Genomic DNA, 23,240 nt, shown 5'->3' on the forward strand with positions numbered 1-23,240 from the left:
CCCTTCATCTAGGGAGATGGGCTGCCCATCACCCCTGCTCTTGCCTCACTGGGCCCTGGGCCCACCCAGGGCCCACCCAGGGCCTGTGCTGAAGACCCTGTGCGTGTGTCCCCAGAGCAGCATGCGTGAGCTGGTGGAGTCAGGCCGCTATGACACACGGGAGGACTTTTCTGTGGTGCTGCAGCCCTTCTTCCAGAACGTCCAGCTCCCCGTCCTGGCGGTATGTCCCCTGCCCTCACCCATGGTGCTCTTTTAGAGGAAGAAATTCAAGGCAGAAATGCCAGTTGCTTCCATGAGCGTGTGCATAAAATGGGAAAGACACAGCTTTCCAGGGGCTGTGCTGGCAGGTGCAGGCTCCCTGAATGCCTGAGCCGTATCCGTATGTGTGAGGCTCCCATGACCCCTGTAACAGCCTCCATTGTGTTGAGCACCTACTAGTGCCAGGCACTGTGCTTTCCGTAAATAAAATTGTCACATCTGTCTTTGGAAATGAGTGTGATCATCCGCATGGAACACAGGTGTAGAGACGTGACGCTTCCTTCCTAAGATCGTTTAGGAAATAAGGGACAGGGAGGCCGACACGAACACAGCCAGCTCCAGATGACTAACTTTCTGCCACACACATGGTCTCTCTCATGTGCAGCACTGCGGTTATAAGGGAGCATTCTGGGGGTTCTCTGTTTCTACCCGGGCCATGCCCTTTGCCTGGCACTTCCACTCTGAACAGAAGAGATCTGTGAGTGGACCCAGTGAGGACTGAGGTCTGTTCCCCTGGGTTGCCATCCCAAGAGGCTCACCTAACTGGAGAGAAGTGGGAAGGAGAGCAGCTCTATGCACCCCCAGCACCTCCAGACGAAGAGGCTGGTGTCAGGGGACCCAGCTACGCAGGCCTTCCCCAAGGCTTTGTTCCATTCTCCCCACCAATACCACCAGGACCAGCAGACCAAAAGCTGGGAAGTCGCTTTTCCCATCTGGCTGACCAAGACTCTCTGCAGGACCAGGATCTCACTCCTTCATCCATGGCATGGCCTCAGGCATCACATGAATGTGCCCCAAAATAAATGACACTTTTCTAATTAAACAAGGGGCACTTATAGGGTCAAAAGGGAAGGTTAGGGGTTGGGGTTACCCGAAACTATTATTTGTGGGCTCACCCTCATCTCTCTCTTAAGGTAAGAGGGCCCTGTAGGGGCTGGTGATCTGGAGCACTCCCAGGGGAAGGAAGGTGTGGAGTGGTCAGTCCCAGGGGCCAGGCCCGCTGGTGGTGGCTCCCTCTGAAGCAATAGGATCTTGAGGGGGTATGTTGGTCTCTTTCAGGATGGGCTCCCAGATACGTCCTTCTTCGCCCCAGACTGCATCCACCCAAGTCAGAAATTCCACTCCCAGCTCGCCAGAGCCCTTTGGGCCAATATGGTAAAATAAGTGGGGTGTCCCTTGTTCCCTGGGGTTCTAGTCTAGGGCACAGCACCAGCCCCTACAGAATGGAGCCTTGCAAGTGAGGCTGAGGGGTCAGTGGCTGGCACATCTGTAGACGTCTATGCGGCTGGAAATGTGGAGTCCTTAAGAGCCTGCTCGGCCTGAGCTCGGCTGCACCCTCTCCTCAGAGCTTTGAACTCTGAGGAGGGGCCTCTCTACAGAAACGCAAGCCAAAAACCCCACGTTCATTCATCTTTCCCTGTGTGCCAGCCACCATGTCAGGCAGTTTAAGCCATGTTATCTCATTTATGGCTCTCCACATCCCTGCTAGAGAAGCGTGACGAGTCTCCGAGGAGGCTACTCCCAGAGAAGCAAAGCGACTGGCCCAAAACCCCACGGCTGGCAACTGGCAGAGCCAGAAGCGGGAGCCAAGCCCCCCTGAAATTGAGTTCTGAGCTTTCCCCACTGCAGGATGCTGCCAGGGAATGCTCACTTCCATGGAAACAAACCACTACACCCATGTCTCTCTTTTCTTCCCTGATCAGCTTGAACCACTTGGAAGCAAAACAGAGACCCTGGACCTGAGAGCAGAGATCCCCATCACCTGCCCCACTCAGGTAAGAGGGGAGGACCTGCCTGGCTCCTCTCCACAAACCAGGGCACACAGTTCGCCCTACCCACTTCGTCTTCCACCCCAGCTTCCTCAGCACCCATCTCGCCCCCTTACTGACGCCTGAGAGATTTGGAGGATGGAGGGGAGTCCATCAGAATGGACAGGGGAGGCGAGAGGGGAGACAAGAGTGCAGCCGCCATTGAGAACAGGAGACGCAGCAGGGAGAGGAGGCCCAGGCCCCAGCAGAAGGAGGGGATCCTGGTGAGAAAAGTGGGCTCTTGAGAGAGGCAATCTGGATGCCAGGAAAATGGCAGGAAAGCTTCTTTTAGCAGCGGTGTTTGGGGCAGATGAAAAAGTCTGACTACAGGCTAGAGGGCCCAGGCAGGACCCCGGCAGGCTCAGGAGCTGTGGCTGGAGACAGGAGAGCCGGGATTAGGGAGATTCCACAAGGAAAGGATCACAGAGGAGAGCAGCAAAGGGCAGAGCCCAGAGCTGTATGGAGGAGGGACGAGGGTGGACCTACAAGGACACAGCAGCTGCAGGCTCCTTTTAAGGAGGAATCTGTAAGTGGTTGTTCAGCTTGACTTCAGGCCTGGGGTGGGGGCAGGTTCTCAGCCACATTGTCTTCAGCTCCTGTTTCTAGGCCCTGTCTTATGGCTTTTTAACCAAATAAGGCCAAGACCAGAGAGCTCTCAGCAGCAATAAAAGCAGAAAGCCTGACCCAATCTGGGAGGCTGGGTTTCCCTCCTAGGTTGGCCACACCACCCTATCCCACCCTCCCTGCTGGGGAATGGACCTGCAGCTCCCCCGTGTGTCTGCTGGGAATCCTGAGAGAGTGGGCACCCCTGTTCACTGCCTGCTCCCTGTCGGCTGCCTGCCCTACCCCAGTCTTGGGCTCAGGCTCAGTCTCGTGTGCCATCAGGAGAGCAAGAATGGCAGGAAGAAGGGATGGGAAGTGAAGATAGTCGTAGCAGAGGGCTCAGTTGCTGGGTCTTGTGCTTGGAGCTAAGGAGATTGTCAGATTCTGCAACAACTAGCGCAACACAGATGCCTCTAGTCCAGGTGGTCAGATGCTGGCCAAAGGCCTGGAGCAAAACCTTAAAGGCCCCTACAGTGCCAGGTGTAAACTCTTTAACTGCTTTCCTAAGAATGCCTGGGGGTTCTAGGGGAGAAGACAGGGAACGTGGGTAGTGGGGGCATTTGGGGACTCAGAAATACCCACAATAAGCCATACTGTAGGTATTTCAATATTTTACCAACCCTGTAGCCATACTGAATATCAGCCATGGAGCGCCCTTTCCAAACTGTCCACTCCCCTTCCATTACATAACAAAAGAAACCATCATTTGCTCTTTCTTTCAACAAACGTGTATTGAGTACTGAGTTGGAGCCTAAGCCCTGGGTCAGGGAGAGCCCTGTCACCGTGGGCTTCAAGGCAATGCTTCCAGGCTCTGCCCCAGATCAGGCAGAGACCCCCAAAAGGAGGCTGCTCCACCCAGCAGCATCTTAAGCACAGTGGGCTCAGCGCCTCCCATCTAGAGCCTGATGGAGCCACTGCACTGATTTGCAGAGGTGAGCAGATCCAGCCTCGTGGAACCAGTAGAAGCTCAGCCCGGGTAAAGGTGTTGCTAAGCAACCTTGGAGCTCGTTCTGAAAGGGTCCATCTGTTGGCCAGCCCAACTTCACTGCGTTCTGAGCATTCTGCATTCCTCGGGTCCCATCTGCTCCCTCCCATGTGCCTTGGAGTGATATAAAAGTCCACCAGCATCTCAGTGTGAGCTGACAGGGGCCAGGCAGCACATATTTTTGTCCTAGATGTATCTAAACATAGAGGCAACAGGCGACAGGCAGGACGCAGTGGGGGGCGGGAGGCAGGAGGCCGAGATGGCTGTGAGCATGAGCTTTCTCAGCCTCCTCCCATCCCCAGTCTAACTGCTCATACACTCTGCGAGCCAGGTAGGGTGACTTAACAGCATACCGTGGATTTCTGTTGTACTTTCAAGTTGGACAGTCCTTTTACAGCCAACTTTTGACTAACCATTCTGTGGACTGAGCCTATACTCTGCCTTAATGGGCTTTCTGCCCAGTCCCTTCCTAACCCCAGGGCAGCTGGCTGAATGCCTGGTCCTTTTTTTTAGCTTTCATTCTTCTTGACATCTCTGAAGCCCTTGTCAAAGGTCACCACCTCCCCCTTGAAATTCACTCCTTCCTGGGTTTGTGGACACTAAATTGCCTTTATTTTTCTGGTCTTCTGGTTGCTGCCTTTAATGACCCTCCTCTTCCCTTTCCCCAGTCTTGAAGATGTAGATATTCTCCAATTTTCATGTCTCCATTCGGTTTTCTTTCCTTTTTCACTCACTTTTTGAAACAGGGTCTTGCTCAGTCTCCCAGGCTGACGTGAGTGGAACAATCACAGCTCACTGCAGCCTTGAACTCCTGGGCTCAAGCCATCCTCCCACCTCAGTCTCCTGAGTAGCTGGGACTGCAGGCATGCACCACCATGCCCAGCTAATTTTGGTTTGTTTGTTTGTTTATTTTGGTAGAGGTGGGGTCTTGCCATGTTGCTCAGGCTGGTTTTGAACTCTGGACTCAAGTAATCTACCAGCCTCAGCCTTCCAAAGAGCTGGGATTACAGGTGTGAGCTGCTGTGCCTGGCCTCTGTTTTCTTTTCTCTGTCTCCACATCCTTTCACTCTGAGACATCCATTTTCAGGATTTCCTGTGAAATTTCTTTGTGCTGGATTCCTGAGTCTCTCAATCTGTGTCTTCATTTCTTCTTTCCCGAACTCCAATCCTCTATTTCCGACCTTTAAAATACATTTCTCCTTGGATGCTGTATATGGTATAAGGCTACCCAAAAGGCAGATTAATGTGTGATCAAGCAGGAGGGGCACTGAAATAAGTTCATGTATTACACCCTGTCTTTTCTCGTAAGAAAAAGCAGAAGTCTGTCAAATTCACTTGAATTTAGTTTGCTGTATAGCAGTGTTTTTGTATTGAATTACATTAAGTGACATTGTTATCTTTTTGATGCTCAGAGCTTCTAAATCTAATCCTGCCATGACCCCACCACCATCCATCTCAAGCTTCACATTCATTCAAAAAATAATTTTCTGAGCAAGGAGTGTCTAAATAGGAACTAATTCTTTGTCTTCCCAAACTCTCTGCTCCTTAGGATTTCTCTATTTCTGTCAGTGTCATTGGAGTTTTCAAGTTCTGCAGGCATGAAATGTCAGGGACCCTATCCAACAGGATTCTTACCAGTCCTCCAGAATCTAATAGGATTCTTCCCACCTGTCCCTCTTCCCATTCCCACTGCCACTGCAGGGGCTCAGATCCTCATCACTTTGCACGTTAAAGGCTAACTAGTCCCACCTTCCCACCATGAAACAATAGACTTACATAATCTTAGGTTCTCAGTGGGGAGGGCCTTAGACTTCTGTGGATGCAATCTCTCAGAGAATAATGGAATTCTTCTACCACATCCCTCCCAAGACACCCTATGACCTCTGCTTAAATGTTCACAGTTTTTTTTTTTTAATTTATTTTACTTTAAGTTCCAGGATACATGTGCAGAAGGTGCAGGTTTGTTACAGAGGTATACATGTGCCATGGTGGTTTGCTGTACATATCAACCTGTCATCTAGATTTTAAGCTGTGCATGCATTAGGTATTTGTCCTAATGTTCTCCATCCCCAAATGTTCACACTTTCTTAAGGTGAGCTTTCAAACCACCTGAAATCAGTGTAGGTAGGAACCAGCACTTTTTTTTTTTTTTAATTAATAGTGATGGGGTCTCACTCTATTGCCCAGGCTGGTCTCAAACTCCTGAGCTCAAGCAATCTTCCCACATTGGCCTCCCAAAGTGCTGGGATTACAGGTGTGAACCACCACACCCGGTGCTAGCACTTTTTGAATGGAATGGGATGGAAAACCTCATAGGGGCCGGGCGCGGTGGCTCAAGCCTGTAATCCCAGCTTGGGAGGCTGAGACGGGCAGATCACGAGGTCAGGAGATCGAGACCATCCTGGCTAACACGGTGAAACCCCGTCTCTACTAAAAAATACAAAAAACTAGCCGGGCGAGGTGGCGGGCGCCTGTAGTCCCAGCTACTCGGGAGGCTGAGGCAGGAGAATGGCGTGAACCCGGGAGGCGGAGCTTGCAGTGAGCTGAGATCCGGCCACTGCACTCCAGCCCGGGCGACAGAGCGAGACTCCGTCTCAAAAATAAAAGAAAAAAAAAAGAAAACCTCATAGGACATCCCATGAAACACCATCAAGTCCTCCTGCCTCTGCCTGCCCCCACCCAGCTGAGAGTCTTCTCAGCTCCAACCACTCATTGCACACATGGCTGCCAACCCCTGCCTCATATGGGGATTTCTCCTTGGAATGTGGCCCCCTGTAAGGTGGCGACTGTACATCTGGTTTCATCCAACCAGCACAGAAGAGAAGAAAATCACGCCTCCTTCCCTGTGGAACGTTACACCTAGCAATGCAGCCAGGATGTTAATGGCCTTGTCCCGCAGCCACTGACTCACGTTGCTGACTCACATCAGGAGGCTGTCTGGGCTCTGCCTCCCCAGGCAGCCCACACCATCTTTGCATGGCTGGAACTACTAGACCAGTTCCTTGCGCTACCATTCAGTTGACCCCCCTTTTACTCACGGGGGCTCCAAACCTAGCCTTCAAGAGCCAGTCAGGCTCCATCGAACCCGTCTTTCATGTCATCTGCTTGGCTCCAGGCTTTAAACCACTCTGACTCATGCATGTACCAAGTGGTCAATGATCAATAAACCCAGCTAAAAACAAGCCCAATAAAACCCAATAAAAACCCATTAGACAGGGACATAGGAGTTGGGAAAAAAAAGAAAAGAAGGGGAGTGGGGAGAAAGCCCTGAGGCACCCGCCACAACCCTGGGCTGTTACTGTTCTTGCCATGGCCTCAGTCTGTAACACATTCTAGTGTCTCCTTGACCTCTGGCCCTCTAGCTCTGCCTCCTTTTCCCCAACCTGTAGATCTTGTGATCAAACAGATTCAATGAAACACATTCTCCAGTTGCACTCACAGCACTTCCAAAAAGGTCGGGTTTGTCTTTCCCTCAGTGCCTCCCATGCTGGTCACGGTAGGACTGGCTCCAACCACTAGACTCGAAGCCCAGTCTGGGCTCCTTTGAAGCGCAGGGAGAATGCCACTGAGTCTTGTCTCTGAGGACCCTACATCTCCAAATCTTGCCACAGTTCCTCAGCAGGTGCTGCACTGACTAGCCACGCCGTTCTCTGATGCTTCACTGCCTCAGCTTCTCAAGTCTGTCTCCCCATCTGAGCCAGTTGTCTCTTTCTCTCCTCCCCTCATCCTGGCACCTAGAAACGCTCTCTAACACTTCAGCTGCTAAACCAGCATGGGTCAGTTATTTATAGAATGCTCCCAGATCACCCTCTCTGTTGGTGAACGCTGAGGGAATGCTTACTGTTAACCCAAGACAAGCCCAAGTAGCTATATGGACCTGTCACCATAAGCCCTCTTCTGTCTTATGCTGTTGTAGGTGGTCCAGGGCTCACTTCTCCCACTTGGCCCTGAGTACCTCTCCTTGAAAGGATGTCAGGGGCCGGGCATGGTGGCTCATGTCTGTAATCCCAGCACTTTGGGAGGCTAAGGCAGGCGGATCACGAGGTCAGGAGATCGAGACTATCCTGGCTAACGTGAAACCCCCGTCTCTACTAAAAATACAAAAAATAAATAATAATAATAATAGCCGGGTGTAGTGGCAGGTGCCTATAGTCCCAGCTACTCGGGAGGCTGAGGCAGGAGAGTGGTGTGAACCCAGGAGGCAGAGATCGCGCCACTGCACTCCAGCCTGGGCGACAGAGCAAGACTCTGTCTCAAAAAAAAAAAAAAAAGAAAGAAAAAAGAAAGGATATCCGTTACCAGCCCCTGTTTCAGACAGGAATGCTGAGACCAGAGGAAAGGGAAGACTTGTCAGGTGCCTCAGGGAACCAGGATCTGAGCTGGGGGCTGAGAGCTCTGTGTGGGTGGACTCTGTCCTTCCAGTCTCTGCTGAGTCCTTCTCTTCCTTTCCCGCTGTCTGACCAACAGGGTTTTTGTTGGCCTGACCTCCAGTGTGAGGAATGGAACCAGGCAAGAGGCCTGTCTGGTCAGCTCTGGCCCCAGTTGGGCATTCATCACTTGTTCCCTAACCTGGAAGCAGTCCCTTCCTCACTCAGGCTCAGCTTCTGCTCATCTGTAAAGTGGGGCAGTTGGGGGGTGCAAAGTCAGTCACCTACAATGCCAGGCAAGAATATGGTTGTGTACATGTGGTCAGGTATGAGACAAGATCACTTGTCCAACATTCTGGTTTTCCCTTTCCTTTTTTTTGAAACAGAGTCGTGCTCTGTCACCCAGGCTGGAGTGCACTGGTACGATATCAGCTTACTGCAACCCCTGCCTCCCAGGTTCAAATAATTCTCATGCCTCAATCTCTCAAGTAGCTGGGATTACACATGTGTACCACCACACCTAGCTAATTTTTTTTTTTTTTTTTTTTTTTTTGTATTTTTAGTAGAGACAGGGTTTCACCATGTTGTCCAGCCTGGTCTCGAACTCCTGGCCTCATGTGATCAACCCCCCTTGGCCTCCCAAAGTGCTGGGGTTACAGGTGTGAGCCACTGCACCCAGCCTAAATTTTTTTTTAAATTGAAACAGAATCTCACTCTGTTGCCCAGGCTGGAGTACACCGGCACAATTATAGCTCACTGTAACCACAAACTCCTGGGTTCAAGCAGTCCTTCTGCCCCAGCCTCTTGAGTAGCTAGGACTACAGGCACATGCCACCATGTTGAGCTAATTTATTTTTGTAATTTGTTGTAGAGATGGGGTCTTGCTATGTTTCCCAAGCTGGTAGTAAACTCTTGGCCCCAAGCAATCCTCCTACCCTGGCCTCCCCAAACGCTGGGAATACAGGCATGAGCCACAGTGCCAGCCTGGTTTGTTCTGCTTGTTCCCATTTTATTCCCAAATTTTCAGACCATGGGCTTACTACTCCACTGAGCACATTTTGTGGGAGTCTTCATAGCCCTGGGCCCAGTTGGTGTTTCCTGATCTCAGTCTTATCAACTTGATCTTGCTTCCCTGTCATTTTTATGTTTTCTCATTAGCTTTCTCCCCATTTCTCCTTTGTCTGCTTCCTTCTTCCTTCTTTAATTAACCCCTTACCTGCAACTGGGTGGACTTGGGTTCTTGACTGGGCTTGTGTGAAAACTGATTGTGAAACAGATAGGTAAGTAGAGGATGTTTTACAAAAAAAAAAAAATGACTAAGATACAGGAACCCAACCTAAAGAGGATGAGACATATAATTCAAAGGAGGCAGAAAGAAAAAACATAACAGATATTCAAATATATTGATAATCATAATACTTTCTGGAAGAGAAAAAAAAATGCTGAAACATGAATCCCTTGCTAGAGAAATTACAAAGCCAAGAAAATAGATAGGTCTGAGGATTAGGGAGCTGTGCAGTTGCTGGGAGGAACACAGAAGTGCAGACCCCAGACTGCAATGGGTATGAAACCCTCTGCGCGCCTTGTGTTGTCCATCCCTTGCCAGAGCTGTTATGTAAAACCCTCTGGGGAATGAATGAAATTATGTTTATATAGTTCTTTCTATATAAGTGCAGAAGAATCATGTTAAATCAATCTACAGGGCAGGATTGTTAGTTTTTCTCCTTCTCAAGCAAACTTCAGTGCTGTCAGATAACCTCTCCATGTGGTTTCTTTTCTCTTAGAATGAGCCCTTCCTGAGAACCCCTCGGAACAGTAACTACACATACCCCACCCAGCCAGCCATTGAGGTAACCCCTGACTCACATCGGCGTCTCTCAGACACAAACCATTTCCACCTGCCAGGGGCTCGGGTGTGGTACAGGTTTCAGAGTGTTCACTGAAGCAGAAATGTGCTTCTTACGTACTGGGGATTGGAATGTACAGAAAAGGCTCCCGAACCACGAAGCCCCAGGATTGCCCTAACATGTTCTCAAGTTGCTTACCTGACGTCAGCCCCCAAGCAGAGGAAGTGCCTGTGGATTGATTTTCTTTGACCTTGGCAATCCTGGGCTCACAGACATGGTTACTGCTTAAGCAGCTCAGCCTCTCAAGAGGGAGAGGCTGCGGGTGTGACGTGGCGATGGCTTCTCAGAAGGTGAAAGCTGAGTGCGAGGGAACTGCAATTCCAGGGGTGGGGCCCAAAAGGAAGTGGAGGCATGTTCGTGTTCATGTTCATGCTCCTGTGGGCCCCTAGGCCTTGTCTGGTTCAAGTCAGTCATTTTAGTGCTGAGGATTCAGAGCCCATGGTTAATTCCATTGGATGAACCATGTCTGTGAGCCTAGGACGGCCACTGCAAAGACTGGCCTGGAGGACCCTGGACTACACCATGACTGACAGTCAGGCCTGGTCCAGATCAGGTCTGTTGGTCACCAGGATGGGGTTCGACCAGCAGTTTCGGTTTCACACCTATATTATATCCAGTCTCATGCTGGGGGCTAGAAGGCATGCAGAGAAGTATCGAACATGGTCCAGACCAGGAAAAGTGAGAGCCCAGTGGAGTTTCACAATTATTGAGCACATACTATGTGTCAGACACTATTCCAGGAAGACAGAAGTGTCAACCAGACAGATGGTTCCCGGCCCTCACGTAACTTACAGTCTACAGAAAAAGGCATCTTATATACATGGCTAGGCATGGTCATTTCAGATAGTGATGACAGCTCTGAGGAGGGTGATGGGGCCGGGGCAAGGGAGGCACATTCAGGTGCACTGTGCAGTCCAGGCCTCTCTGAGGGGAGATTTAAACTGAGAAATGCATAATGAAGAGATACTTGCTACACAGAGAGCCAGAAACACAGTCCCAGGCAGAAGGACCATGGACCATACAGGCTCAGAAGTGAGACTGTGTTGGGTGTATTTGGGGAAGAGAGAGGTGGTCAGAGTGACTAGGGGCATGAGAATGAGGTGGAGAGTAGGGGAAATGAGATCAGGAGTGCCAAGAAGCCAGATCACACAAAGCCTGAATTCCTGAGTTAAAATATTGGATTTCAAGTGGAAAAAGGTGGGAAGCCATTGGCGGTCTCAGGAGGGAGTGACATGATCTGGTTCATGTCTTTCAAAGATCTCCCTGACTGCTATCTGTAGAATGGATTGCGCATCCGCAGGAGTGATTGGGGAAAGACATTTTATAAGCCAGCTGAAGAAACTAACCCATATGAAATTGTTAAGAACTGTTGGATGCTAAGCTCTGCAGTACAAGCAATACCAGATTGCTGGCTGCAGGTTATGCTGTGTCCAGCCTCTCTGAGTTTTCTCAGGCTCACATTAGCCCAGTGGAGGCTTGTCCTCATTGAACCAGTGACCAAATTCCATGAGAATTGAAATGTCAGCTGCATCTTATGAATCAGGCATTTCTTCATTGATTCAACATTTACCTGTTGGATGCCTACGTGGAGTGGGCACTATGCTAAATGCTGGGTAGACAATGGTGAGTTGAATGGGTCTGGATCTGCCCTCTTGGTTCTTCAGTCTCATGCGTCTTTGCTTTTGCTGCTGGAAAAGCTGAAAATCCCAGAGCTAGAAGGGCATGTGTTAACAGCTTTCTACTCAAAGTAGCCACAGAAACAAAATTCTGTCATCTGAGGTAACATGGATGAGCCTAGAGGATATTACGTTCAGTGAAATAAGTCAGCCACAGAAAGACAAATACTACATGTTCTCACCATATGCGGAAGCTAAAGAAGTTGACCTCACAGAAGTAGAGTATAAATAGTGGTTATTAGAGTCTGGGAAGGGTGGATGGTGGTTGCAGAGTAGGGACAGCAGAAATAGATTAACAGAAAATTATAGCTAGATAGGAAGGATAATTTCTAGTGTTCTATGGCACAGTAGGGTGACTATAGTTAACAGTTTACCATATATTTTCAAATAGCTAGAACAGCAGATTTTGAATGTTCCCAACACAAAGAAACGATAAATATTTGAAGTGAGGGATATGCTAATAACCCTGATTTGATCATTGCACATTGTAGAGATGTATCAAACTATCATACTATGCCTCATAAATATGTACGCTTATATGTCAATTAAAAATAATAAAAGCAAAACTGATAAAGTAGGCACAAAGAGGCTTTACCTGGGAGCTTGTTAGAAATGCAGAGTCCTGGGCGCCACCCCAGACCTGCTGAATCAGAATCTGCAGCTTAAGATCTTCAGGGGATTTGGATGCACTGATTTTGAATGTGGTGCATAGTTCTTCCCTTGTGACAGATGAACACGTTTAAATTCCAGCCAGGGTCTGTTCATCTACACAGAATACGCTTATCTCTGGTTCACGAACTATCTGAGCTATATCTCATGTGCTGATGGCTGAATAACTTTTACATTGCATTTTCTCTGAGTATTTGTCATCTGCACATAAGGATGTTCTTGATTTCATTAAATCTTTCAACAGAAGAAATCCATCAGTATGATGAATTGAGCAGTCCCTTGGAAAAAACTAAATTCCATTGGACTAAGCAAATAATATTTAAAAGTTCAATTTTTGCTCCCTCATGAAAGGAGTATTTCAACAAGGCTTGTCGTCATCATCTGACTGAAGAGAAGGATAAGCTTTCATAGCGTCTGGCAGTCAGACTCCTGGACAATCAGTCAACCTGGTCAAGCCCTACTCCACACTCAGCATGCATATATTTGGGACTTTGGGAAGATATTCAATTTGCCCCCAGATTTTTGGTACTAATCATTTCTGTGCCCTCTGCTTCCCTTCCCACTCCTTCCCCCAGCACCTAGAAAATATGCTCTGTGTTAGAGATAGAGAAAATTTACTAAAAGCATCCAGGGTTGCTTGCATTAATTTACAAACATATAAGGAATAAGGCTGTTAAGTTAAATATGCAAAAAGACATATAGGTATCCAGAAAAGATAGGCAGAAACTAGGAGCCTTACAATTGTAAAATATTTTGTGTTATTATTCTAAAAATCTTTTAATTATTGTTTAGGTTCTAGCATTATAATTAGTGTCAATTAGCTTAATTTTATAAAACACACATGCCTGTAATCTGTTAGGCATCCAAATGCTGTGTTCCTTTGGGAGACTCACCTGTATATGACTTCATGGTTTTCTTCCCTGCTTTGGGGCAGCCACTGGCTCCATTCAAAGCATAGACATATTGGCATAAGAAAGGTTGTGTGTGGGTGCACATGTGGGGACATGCACTATGGGTTGTGCATAGGGGTAGCTAGACACACCCATTTCTTCCCCTAATTTCCCTCCTAGCCCATCTATAGCTCACAGTTCTTTCCCTCACATGATCCTGTATGGTGACTCGTTTCTAGCCTGCATCAAAAATCCCTTAGCTGGTTCTTCTTGGGCTGAAGTTTATCTCCCTGTACAATGAGTGTTGGGCACTGAATCTTTTCTCCTGTTGATTTAGAACTGGGGCAGTGACTTCGTGTGTACAGAGTGGAAGGCTTCCAATAGTGTTCCAACCTCTGGTGAGTGAAAACATCATCATCCCCTTCTATTAAGGGCCTTGCCAAATATCAGGCTGGGGGAGACCCTACAAATATACCCTGGAGCTTTCAGCAGGACTTGCTAATTCCCATGCAGTGCAGACCTAGATCCTGCCCCACGGCCTCTGCAGCCACAGCTGGGCATCCAGGTGGAGGTGCACAGACCTCTCCACTGAATGCACTTCTTGTCTCCTTATAGTCCCAGTGGCAGTCCCTTAGGCCTCCCTGCCCAGTGAGGCAGGTAGAGTCAGGGATTGGGGTTCAACCTGCCTGTGCTACATGACCCCACAACTGGAACTTTCCTGGACCACCCCAGTGTGAATCAGGCTCTTCTGAGGATGGACAATAGCCATGAAACCCATTCCCTTCAGTGCCTTGGTTGCTCTGAATGAATGGAAGGGGCAAAACTGCTAAAGCCTTAAGCTGAAAATAAGTACAATGGGGAGCAGTGGGACAGAGTTATAGACTTCTGGTAAAATGTGTACTTTAAAAGGTAGACACCCCCAGCCCCCACAACCACATCTCTGCTTGTCTCCCCTAGTCCACCAGCTCCAACCAGCAGACATCAAAGTGGTGGCCGCCCTGGGTGACTCTCTGACTGTGAGTAGTGAGCCGTGAACCAGGATGGGCAGCTCAGAGTCCAGCCAGGCCCCGTGCAAAATCTATTCTTCGCCAGCATTGGCTCCACATTCAGTGCTGAGCCCGTGTTATTGAGGGCCTACCTGTGTCAGGCACTGAAACATAGCCAGGCGGTGTAGAATGCCCTGTCTCACCACCTTCCCAGTTCTGCTCAAATCCCCCTCCTCCACGAGGCCTCCCCTCAATTCCCAGGGAGAAGCAATCCCAGCCTTCCCCGCTGTTTGCAGGCACAGGTATTTTGTTGGTATGTGATGGCACTCATCCAAGTCGGCCTGCTTTTATCAAGGGACTCATCTCCATCTACCCAGACTCAGAGTGGCAGGTCTTACACACACACTGCCCCATGCTCCCTACTCCATTTAAGGACATGTGCTTTGGGGCAGAGGGAGCCCAGTTCCTCGCACATAGCACAGTCTTGCTAAGTGAATTGTGTTCGCCCGATTACTTAGCCATTGCTGTGTTCAACAATACTCTATTAGTAATTCTAAGGGAAATAAGGTATGAAACACAGTCATATCCCCCCAGCAACCTGTCTGGCTAGAAAAACAAGAACCATACACAGAAAGAAATGCATAATCACATAGATGACATATAGGACTTGGATGTTTTATTTTTATTTTTTAAGTTCAGGGATCCGTGTGCAGGTTTGTTCCACAGGTAAACTTGTGGCATGGGGTTTGCCGCAACGATTGTTTCATCACCCAGATATTAAGCCTAGTACCCCTGAGTTATTTTTCCTGATCCTCTCCCTCCTCCCATCCTCCACTGCCTGATGATAGGCCCCGGTGTGCGTTGTTCCCCTCCACATGGTACTTTTATTTTTATTTATTTATTTATTTATTTATTTATTTATTTATTTATTTATTTATTTATTTTGAGATGGAGTCTCTCTTTGTCACCCAGCCTGGAGTGCAGTGGCCGGATCTCAGCTCACTGCAAGCTCCGCCTGCCGGGTTTACGCCATTCTCCTGCCTCAGCCTCCCGAGTAGCTGGGACTACAGGCGCCCGCCACCTCGCCCGGCTAGTTTTTTTGTATTTTTTAGTAGAGACGGGGTTTCACCAGGTTAGCCAGGATGGTCTCGATCTCCTGACCTCGTGATCCGCCCGTCTCGGCCTCCCAAAGTGCTGGGATTACAGGCGTGAGCCACCGCGCCCGGCCTCCACATGGGACTTTAAAAATAGGGTATTTATTTCAGGAGAAACCAATACCAGCCCCACACATGTGAAGGTGTTGCCATTTTGGCGTGAACGTGGAAAAAGATGTGGAAAGGCACATGAGTCTGTTCACCACTAATGAGCTCTGGTGGTATTTGCGTGTGGGTAAGGGGTGAGGAGGGAGCGTGGAATCTGTGGCAAGGGGCAGGATTCTTAAGACAGGGGTAGATCATTCATTTGTTTAAATCTTTGTATCATTTAACATGTTACTTTTGTAAATTTTTTTTTTTTTTTTTTTTTTTTTTTTTTTTAAGACAGAGCATTTAGAGAAAGCTTTATAGAGGAGATAGGAACTGATGAGGGTCTCAGAGAATGAATTTGGAAATGTAAGATGCTGGAAAGGAGGGAGTTCAGCATTCCAGGAGGGGATGGGAGTGGGTGGTAATGGGGTAGACCAGCTCAGGGCCCTCAGGCTTCCAAAAGAATGGCAGGTAATTAGCTTAGGCCTGAAGGTTTGTGTGGACTGGGAAGGAGGGAGCAAACAAGGGGAAGGAAAGTAGAAACCAGATTATGGTGACCTCAGAAGATTGGTGAAGGGATTTGGCTCTGATCGTGAAGGTAAGGGAGACTCATTGAAGGGTCAGGGCTGGGGTTGGGGAACAAGAATAAAGAGGCATGTTCAGGAGGAACAGAAACTGGAGTCAGTTTGCTCAGGCCGGAGGCCAGGGTGTTGCCCGTGGCAAGGAGGTGAGGGTCTCAATTAGGAACATGGCAAAGGGAACAAAAAGAAAGGGGCGGGTGCTAGGGAGGGTGGGAAGGAGGAACCAACAGGACTTGGTTACTGGTTGTAGGTAGAGTACCGGGGAGAAGAATGTATCAAGACCACTCCAAGTTTAAGGTGGCCTGGAGAAAAGCCGGTACTATTTGTAGAAAAGGCAAATCCAGGTCCCAGCTGCTACTCCAGGGCCAGAGGAGGCTCTTCCAGTGCCCTCAGCCTATACCCCAGCCCAGCCCTGAAATTTCTTTTTGCTTTTTATAGACAGCAGTGGGAGCGCGACCAAACAACTCCAGTGACCTACCCACATCTTGGAGGGGTCTTTCTTGGAGGTGAGAATGTTCTTGACGCATGCTCTATTGATGATGCTCTCTCAAAGAGGCATGAGTAGTGTTTCCCCTGTCACCCCTCCAGGATGCAGTTGGGTCCCCAGGGCACAGTGCGAGACAGGAGAGTCGGTGGTGCTTGCATTACCCCTGAGGGTAATGGGAGAGATGCCCCAGGGGCAGAATCTCTGGTTCTGGTTCTGACTTATGCATATGTTGACACATGGAGCAGCATGTTGGCATGATTTTAATAAATATGCTTTCTCCTCCCCAGCATCGGAGGGGATGGGAACTTGGAGACTCACACCACACTGCCTAGTAAGTAGCAGCCCGGAGAGGCACCATCACTGTGGCCATCCTCCCTGGGGCCAGGGCCTTCCTGCTAGAGGAGGGGAAGAGGAGGTTATCTGCAACGAGGGAAGTCAGCCAGCCCTGAAAATCCCCAGAACTCCTGTGTCCCACCCCTGTGTCCCCACCCTGCATGCTCATCTCAGTTACTGTGAGGGTCCTGCAGGCTCTCACCTGTGCTCTCCTCCTCCTCCTCTAAAGACATTCTGAAGAAGTTCAACCCTTACCTTCTTGGCTTCTCTACTGGCACCTGGGAGGGGACAGCAGGACTAAATGTGGCAGCGGAAGGGGCCAGAGCTAGGTGAGTAGATGCCATACAGGAGGGCGAGTGGAAGGCAAGGCTGAGACATCAGGGTGGGAAACCGGAGGAGAGGAGGGTGGTGTCCAGGAGCCTGGTCCCGGGGGCAGTAGCAGCTGTGCAGGACTTTCCATGTGAATTATCTCCTGAGATCCTCACACCCTTGGACAGGGGCACTGAGGCTTATAAGCTTTCCAGAACCACCAAGATTATCCAGCAAGTTATCAGAGGAGGCAGGATCAGACCATGGCTGAATCAGGAGCCTTTGCTCTGACAGCTGTGCTATTACCACCTCTCCAGGGCAGCAGGAGGTGCACATCTGCCCTGGACTCCTGCGCTGTCCCTGCTGGCTCCAGCTCCACCTCCTGCCCAGCAGGTCAAACATGCAGGGTGGCTCTCAGCACCTGGAGAACTGAGTGCATGACCCCGGTGATAGCTGCCCTTTCTCTCTCCCCACCTCTCTTCAGTCTTTGGCTCTGAAAAAGCTATATTCTGACACTAGGGAGTTAGGCGTCAGGGCCCCCAAAACAGCATGGTGGCTGTTTGTTTTCACTGGGATTGTTGTTGACAACAACTCAGATAATTAAAGCTGAAATGCCTGACCAGGCTCATTGATTTTCTGCATGGAGCGTGCTGGGTGTATGCTTTGTAGAAGGATCACTATGCTCTGATCACCAGGGAAACGACACTGGCTTGACTCACTCTGTTTACAGGGAATGTTCCTTTCAGAAGTGGTAACGTGGGCCCCATGCTCTCTTTGAGTCTCTAAGCCACAGGAAGCGATGTCAGTTCCTCAACGTCATGAGCAGGAAGAACTTATTTTTCTGCAGAAGCTGGGCTTTGTGGGGTCATTATAGCAACATCTAATTACTGTTACTGTGATTGCTATCATCACTGTTATTGTCATCATCATTCTATTGTTCTTGTACAGTACAGGCTTCATTTTCCAGGGGCTGATTTTTCACTCTGTTGACAATCAAACCCCTTCCTCCTTTCTCACTTCACTTCTCTGCCTTTTCTCTTTGACTGCTGCTCAGCACCTCTGCCAGATGAAGTCAGTGGCCAGGGAAGTAGTTGAGACATGTGGCTCCTTGTGGGTATCTCTGATGTCTGATGTTAGGGGAAAGAAAGTAATCCATTGACTTAAGAAAGGAAGGTTGGATAATTGCTCTATAACTTTTCTTTATCTCTATTCTGTTGTTTATTAGCATAGATACAGATGAGTTCACCTAAAGAGAAACATATATGCCATAGCAGAGTCCCTAATATCATAGGGTGTGGGGTCAGATAATTTGTGTCTACATTCCAGCTCCAAGAATGCTAGCTGTGTGACTTTGGGCAAGTTGCCTAGCATCTCTGAGTCTTAGTTTCTTCAGCAATAAATAGGGATAATAATAGTACTTATCAGCGTTGTCATAAGCATTAAATGAGACATATAATCCATGAAAAGAATGTAGTACAGTACATAATACCCACCAAAAAAGTAGCACAGTACAAATGTACCAAAAGTTTGCCATTTAATAATGGATCTTTAGTTTCAAAGTTTTTTTCACCTAACTTTCCTTCCATCAATCAATAAGAATTCATTCAACACCTGCAAAGGACTCAACCCCAAGGTGGTTACTCAAAGATACAAAGGGCCAGGCATGGTGGCTCACATCTGTAATCCCAGCACATTGGGAGGCCAAGGTGGGTGGATCACCTGAAGTCAGGAGTTCAAGACCAGCTTAGCCAACATGGTGAAAACCTGTCTCTACTAAAATCAAAAATTAGCTGGGTTTGATGGTACACACCTGTAATCCCAGCTACACAGGAGGCTAAGGCAGGAGAATCACTTGAACCCAGGAAGTGGAGGCTGCCGTGAGCCAAGATCGTGCCATTGCACTCCAGCCTGGATGACAAGAATGAATCTCCATCTCCAAAAATAAATAAAAGATACAAAGGAAACAAAAGATGAACTCCCTGCCCATGAAGAGCTTGCACTCTAGGTAAGGAGACTAAAGAAATGGGAAGTAACTTTCCGAAGAAGAAAATGCTGGGTATGGCAGCAATATAGTGTGCTTCATCATGCAGTGCAATTAAGAGAACAGGAGAGCACACAGTGTGAACTGCACTGTCTAAAGACAGATGCAGACCCAGAAGGGACCCCCGAAATCATCCAGTCCAACTTCTTCCTTTAAAAGATGGAAAAAGTCAATTCTAGCAAGATTCTGCCACTTGTACAAGCTCACACAGCAAGTCAGTAGCAGAGCTGAAAGTAGAACCACTGGTCGCTGGGGTGAAAAAGGAAGTGCAGGATGTGTGGATCAGTGAGCCCAGAGAGGTGGCTCAAGGGGAAGCAGGACTTGGTCTGGGCCTGAAGGATGGGAAGAAGATAGCTAGGAAGAGGGGAAGAAGCAGTGTTTGTAACTTCCCCTACTACCCAGGAGGGCTTATTGCCCGTGGATTGTCTTAGTCACATCTTGAACCTATTAAAAGGTTAATGGCTCTTCTGTGGTCACCTTTGACCAGGAAAATCTGTCTTTATAGCTTTCTGATGTACTCATCAATAGCAATAATGTATGGGATATGATCCTAGATCTGTAAATTCTCCTCAGTGAGAAACAAGGGTGGGGCTGGTGCCACGTACCTAGCTTACTGGGGACACCCAAAGATTTTCAGTGGCCAACTCACACCAGTTACTGCTTTTATGGCTTCTTCCATGGAAGCTTTCATTGGCTGTATCCCCTTTGCTGACCTAACTTCTCATAGACATTTCTTTAAACACAGCTTTATTGAGGTATAAATGACATGCAATAAACATGTTAAAAGGATACAATTTGGCTGGGTGCGGTGGCTCACGCCTCTAATCCCAGCACTTTGGGAGGCCGAGGTAGGCGGATTGCCCAGGAGTTGGAGTACCAGCCCGAGCAACATCCTGAAACGCTGTCTCTACCAAAAATACAAAAAATTAGCCGGGTATGGTGGCATGGGCCTGTAGTCCCAGCTACTCAGGAGGCTGAGACGGGAAGATCACTTGAGCTCCAGGGGTTTGAGGCTGCAGTGAGCCATGATCACACCACTACACTCCAGCCTGGGCAACAGAGCAAGACCCTGTCTCAAAAAGGATACAATTTAATATTGTACCTGTGAAGTCATCACCACGATCAAGATGAAAATTTTCTCAGGCCCCTTGGTAATCGCTCCCTCCTGCTCCTTCCTGTCCCTACCCCCACACCCCAGGCAACCACTAACCTTCTTTCCACCACTATAGATTAGTTTGCATTTTTTAAAATTTTACATAAATGGGATCAAAGAGGATATACTTTTTTTTTTTTTTTTTTTTTTTTTTTGAGACGGAGTCTCGCTCTGTCGCCCGGGCTGGAGTGCAGTGGCCCGATCTCAGCTCACTGCAAGCTCCGCCTCCCGGGTTTACGCCATTCTCCTGCCTCAGCCTCCCGAGTAGCTGGGACTACAGGCGCCCGCCACCTCGCCTGGCTAGTTTTTTGTATTTTTTAGTAGAGACGGGGTTTCACCGTGTTAGCCAGGATGGTCTTAATCTCCTGACCTCGTGATCCGCCCGTCTCGGCCTCCCAAAGTGCTGGGATTACAGGCTTGAGCCACCGCGCCCGGCCGATATACTTTTTATCTGACTTATTTAGCAAAATGATTTTGCGATGCATCCATGTTACTGGTATACCAATAGTTCATCCCTTTTTATGGCTGAGTAGTGTTCCTTTGGCATTCATGCCACTCATCCAGAGCACCAAATGGCATTGTTTTATTTATGGCAGACATCAGGGGATGGAGGGAGAACTAATCCTGTCCATCCTGTTTTATTGGAGAGGGGGGAAATAAAAAGCAAGGAGATGGGGAATGGTGCAGAAATCTAAGTAACCACAGAGAAGAAAAACAAAAGGATTAAAGGAGCAGAGAGCAAGGCTTAGAAGTAAAGGTTAAAGGAGTCATTAAGCCTGGAAAGGAGAAAACTGAGGGATAATTGAGCACTGTGACTTTTCTCAAATATACAAAAGGTTATTTTTAAAACAGGCAACTGAAGAAGAAATGAACAGGCTTGGCTTACAAAGGAGGAGCTTGAGGAAAAGTCTCTGAGGGGAAGATTGACAGGATCCCAACCCGAGTGGCCGATGAGACTATTGGGTGGCAGGGGCTAGATCAGTGTGGCTCCAGGGTCCATGGCAGCTCTGATTGTTACACAGCTGAGATTTCTTGAGAATAGAATGAATTGTGTACTGGTAACATCACCGTTCCTGAAACACCTCTCTTCCTAGGCTAAAATCCCACATCCTGAGTCCTCGCTCCTGAACCAGCACTAACGCCCCTCTCTCCTCCTCCTACCTAGGGACATGCCAGCCCAGGCCTGGGACCTGGTAGAGCGAATGAAAAACAGACCCGTGAGTACAGGCCCCAGGCCACCCCTGCAAGGTGCCCATCTCCTGCTGACTGGGGAGGGGACAGCCCCGTAAGGGTCCCTCACCACAGCACTTCCTGCTCTGGGCTGGCCTCTGTAGAGGGCCAGAAGATCCCCGGAGAAGCAGGCCTTACCAAGGAGGCGGTTGCTTTGGCCACACCCCTAGATGTAGGCTCTAGCACCCCCTACCCCAGGGCCAGCTGCAGGAGGGCGAGGTGGAGCAGGGAGTTGGCTGAGAGTGGTGGCCTTGGCCTCTGACAGCTTCCTACTTGAACCAAGAGGTGGCTTCCCAGAGTCCTATTATGTAAATGCAAGGTTCTAAAAATAGGCTTCTCATTTCAATCCAGTTCTCCCTCCTTCCCCTCACCCTGCCCCTCTGAAACTTCTCACTAGCACTTTTTTTTTTTTTTTACTGTTCAGTGTTTATACCTAGGAACTCAGCTCCCAGTGGGATTCCTATTATGGAGGTGGCCAAGTGGAAAGCCAACTGCTTAGAGGGCCTCCCAACCCCACTTCTCAGTCCACGCTGGGCTCTTCCTCCAGTCTCCTTTCCCGGACCCTAAGAACTCATCCCAGGGGCAGCTCAGGGCCTTTGCTTCTAGCTGCATCCTTTGTCCGCAGCTCCCTGGAAGGCCTTCATTTGTGGTGGGGGGCGTGGGACGGTGGTAATCTCCTCGGCATTTAATGGGCCACATCCACATTCTACTTCTCCAGGGACACAACTTTCTTAAGATTTCAAGGGGAAAATAGCCCTTCTCCCTTGTGTAAGCAGACTCCCCCCCCCAAAAAATCCTCTCTGTGGAACACCTTATCCCAGCACCAACTGAAGGCTAGGGAGCCCCACTTTATTGCCTTTTTTTTTTTAAGACAGTCTCACTCTGTCACCCAGGCTGAGTGCAGTGGCACGATCTCAGCTCACTGCAGCATCTGCCTACCAGGTTCAAGCAATTCTCTTGCCTCAGCCTCCCAAGTAGCTGGGACTACAGGCACCTGCCACAAGGCCCGGCTACATTTTGTATTTTTAGTGGAGACAGGGTTTCACCATGTTGGCCAGGCTGGTCTCAAACTCCTGTCCTCTGGCGATCCACCTGCCTCAGCCTCCCAAAGTGCTGGGATTACAGGCATGAGCCACTGCGCCTGGCCCACTTTGCTGCTTTGCTCTGTTACAATACAAACACGACAAAAGGCAGTTGGAGGGCAGACGGGCTGGCCCAGTAGCAACATTTGCATGTGCCTCCCACCAAGGTCTAAACTCAGGATCTTCTGTCCCCTCAGGACATCAACCTGGAGAAAGACTGGAAGCTGATCACGCTCTTCATTGGGGGCAACGACTTGTGTCATTACTGTGAGAATCCGGTAGGTCCCCGACCAACCCCGTGAGGACCTGAGAAGGAAGTTGCTGGCTTCTGGCAACATCCTTGCCCATCCACCCCTGGCCCTGCCCCAAGCTCCCTGCTCATAGGAGCCACATTTGCCTGCTGCCCCAGGCCCTCCCTGGTTTACACATGCCGGGTGAGGCCCAGCCTTTTCTACTGCCTGAGTGGCCCCTGGAAGAGCAGGTGCGTTGGTTCTCCGATTCCGGAAGTAAGATCTAGGTGGATCCACTGCAGGTACTGCTGAGGCGGGGCCTCTGTTATCCACACAAATATGACCTCTGGTACCAGATAGGGGACTAGCCATCCTCACCCCATCCCTGCCCTGTTTCATTT

General features: G+C 49.1%; 1 protein-coding gene across 1 annotated transcript in view; it reads left to right on the forward strand.

The window, feature by feature from the left end:
* LOC104668467 (phospholipase B1, membrane-associated) overlaps positions 1–23,240 on the forward strand; it is a 101,583-nt gene that overhangs the window by 61,451 nt on the left and 16,892 nt on the right. The window contains exons 27-37 of the mRNA XM_030920499.1: positions 116–220; positions 1,318–1,413; positions 1,962–2,033; positions 9,806–9,871; positions 13,501–13,561; positions 14,121–14,179; positions 16,413–16,480; positions 16,749–16,792; positions 17,024–17,123; positions 21,463–21,514; positions 22,807–22,887. Coding sequence (XP_030776359.1) covers positions 116–220; positions 1,318–1,413; positions 1,962–2,033; positions 9,806–9,871; positions 13,501–13,561; positions 14,121–14,179; positions 16,413–16,480; positions 16,749–16,792; positions 17,024–17,123; positions 21,463–21,514; positions 22,807–22,887 — 804 coding nt within the window. The remainder of the gene's footprint in view (positions 1–115; positions 221–1,317; positions 1,414–1,961; positions 2,034–9,805; positions 9,872–13,500; positions 13,562–14,120; positions 14,180–16,412; positions 16,481–16,748; positions 16,793–17,023; positions 17,124–21,462; positions 21,515–22,806; positions 22,888–23,240) is intronic.

Source organism: Rhinopithecus roxellana, chromosome 17 (assembly GCF_007565055.1).
Source record: "Rhinopithecus roxellana isolate Shanxi Qingling chromosome 17, ASM756505v1, whole genome shotgun sequence".
NCBI lineage: Eukaryota > Metazoa > Chordata > Mammalia > Primates > Cercopithecidae > Rhinopithecus > Rhinopithecus roxellana.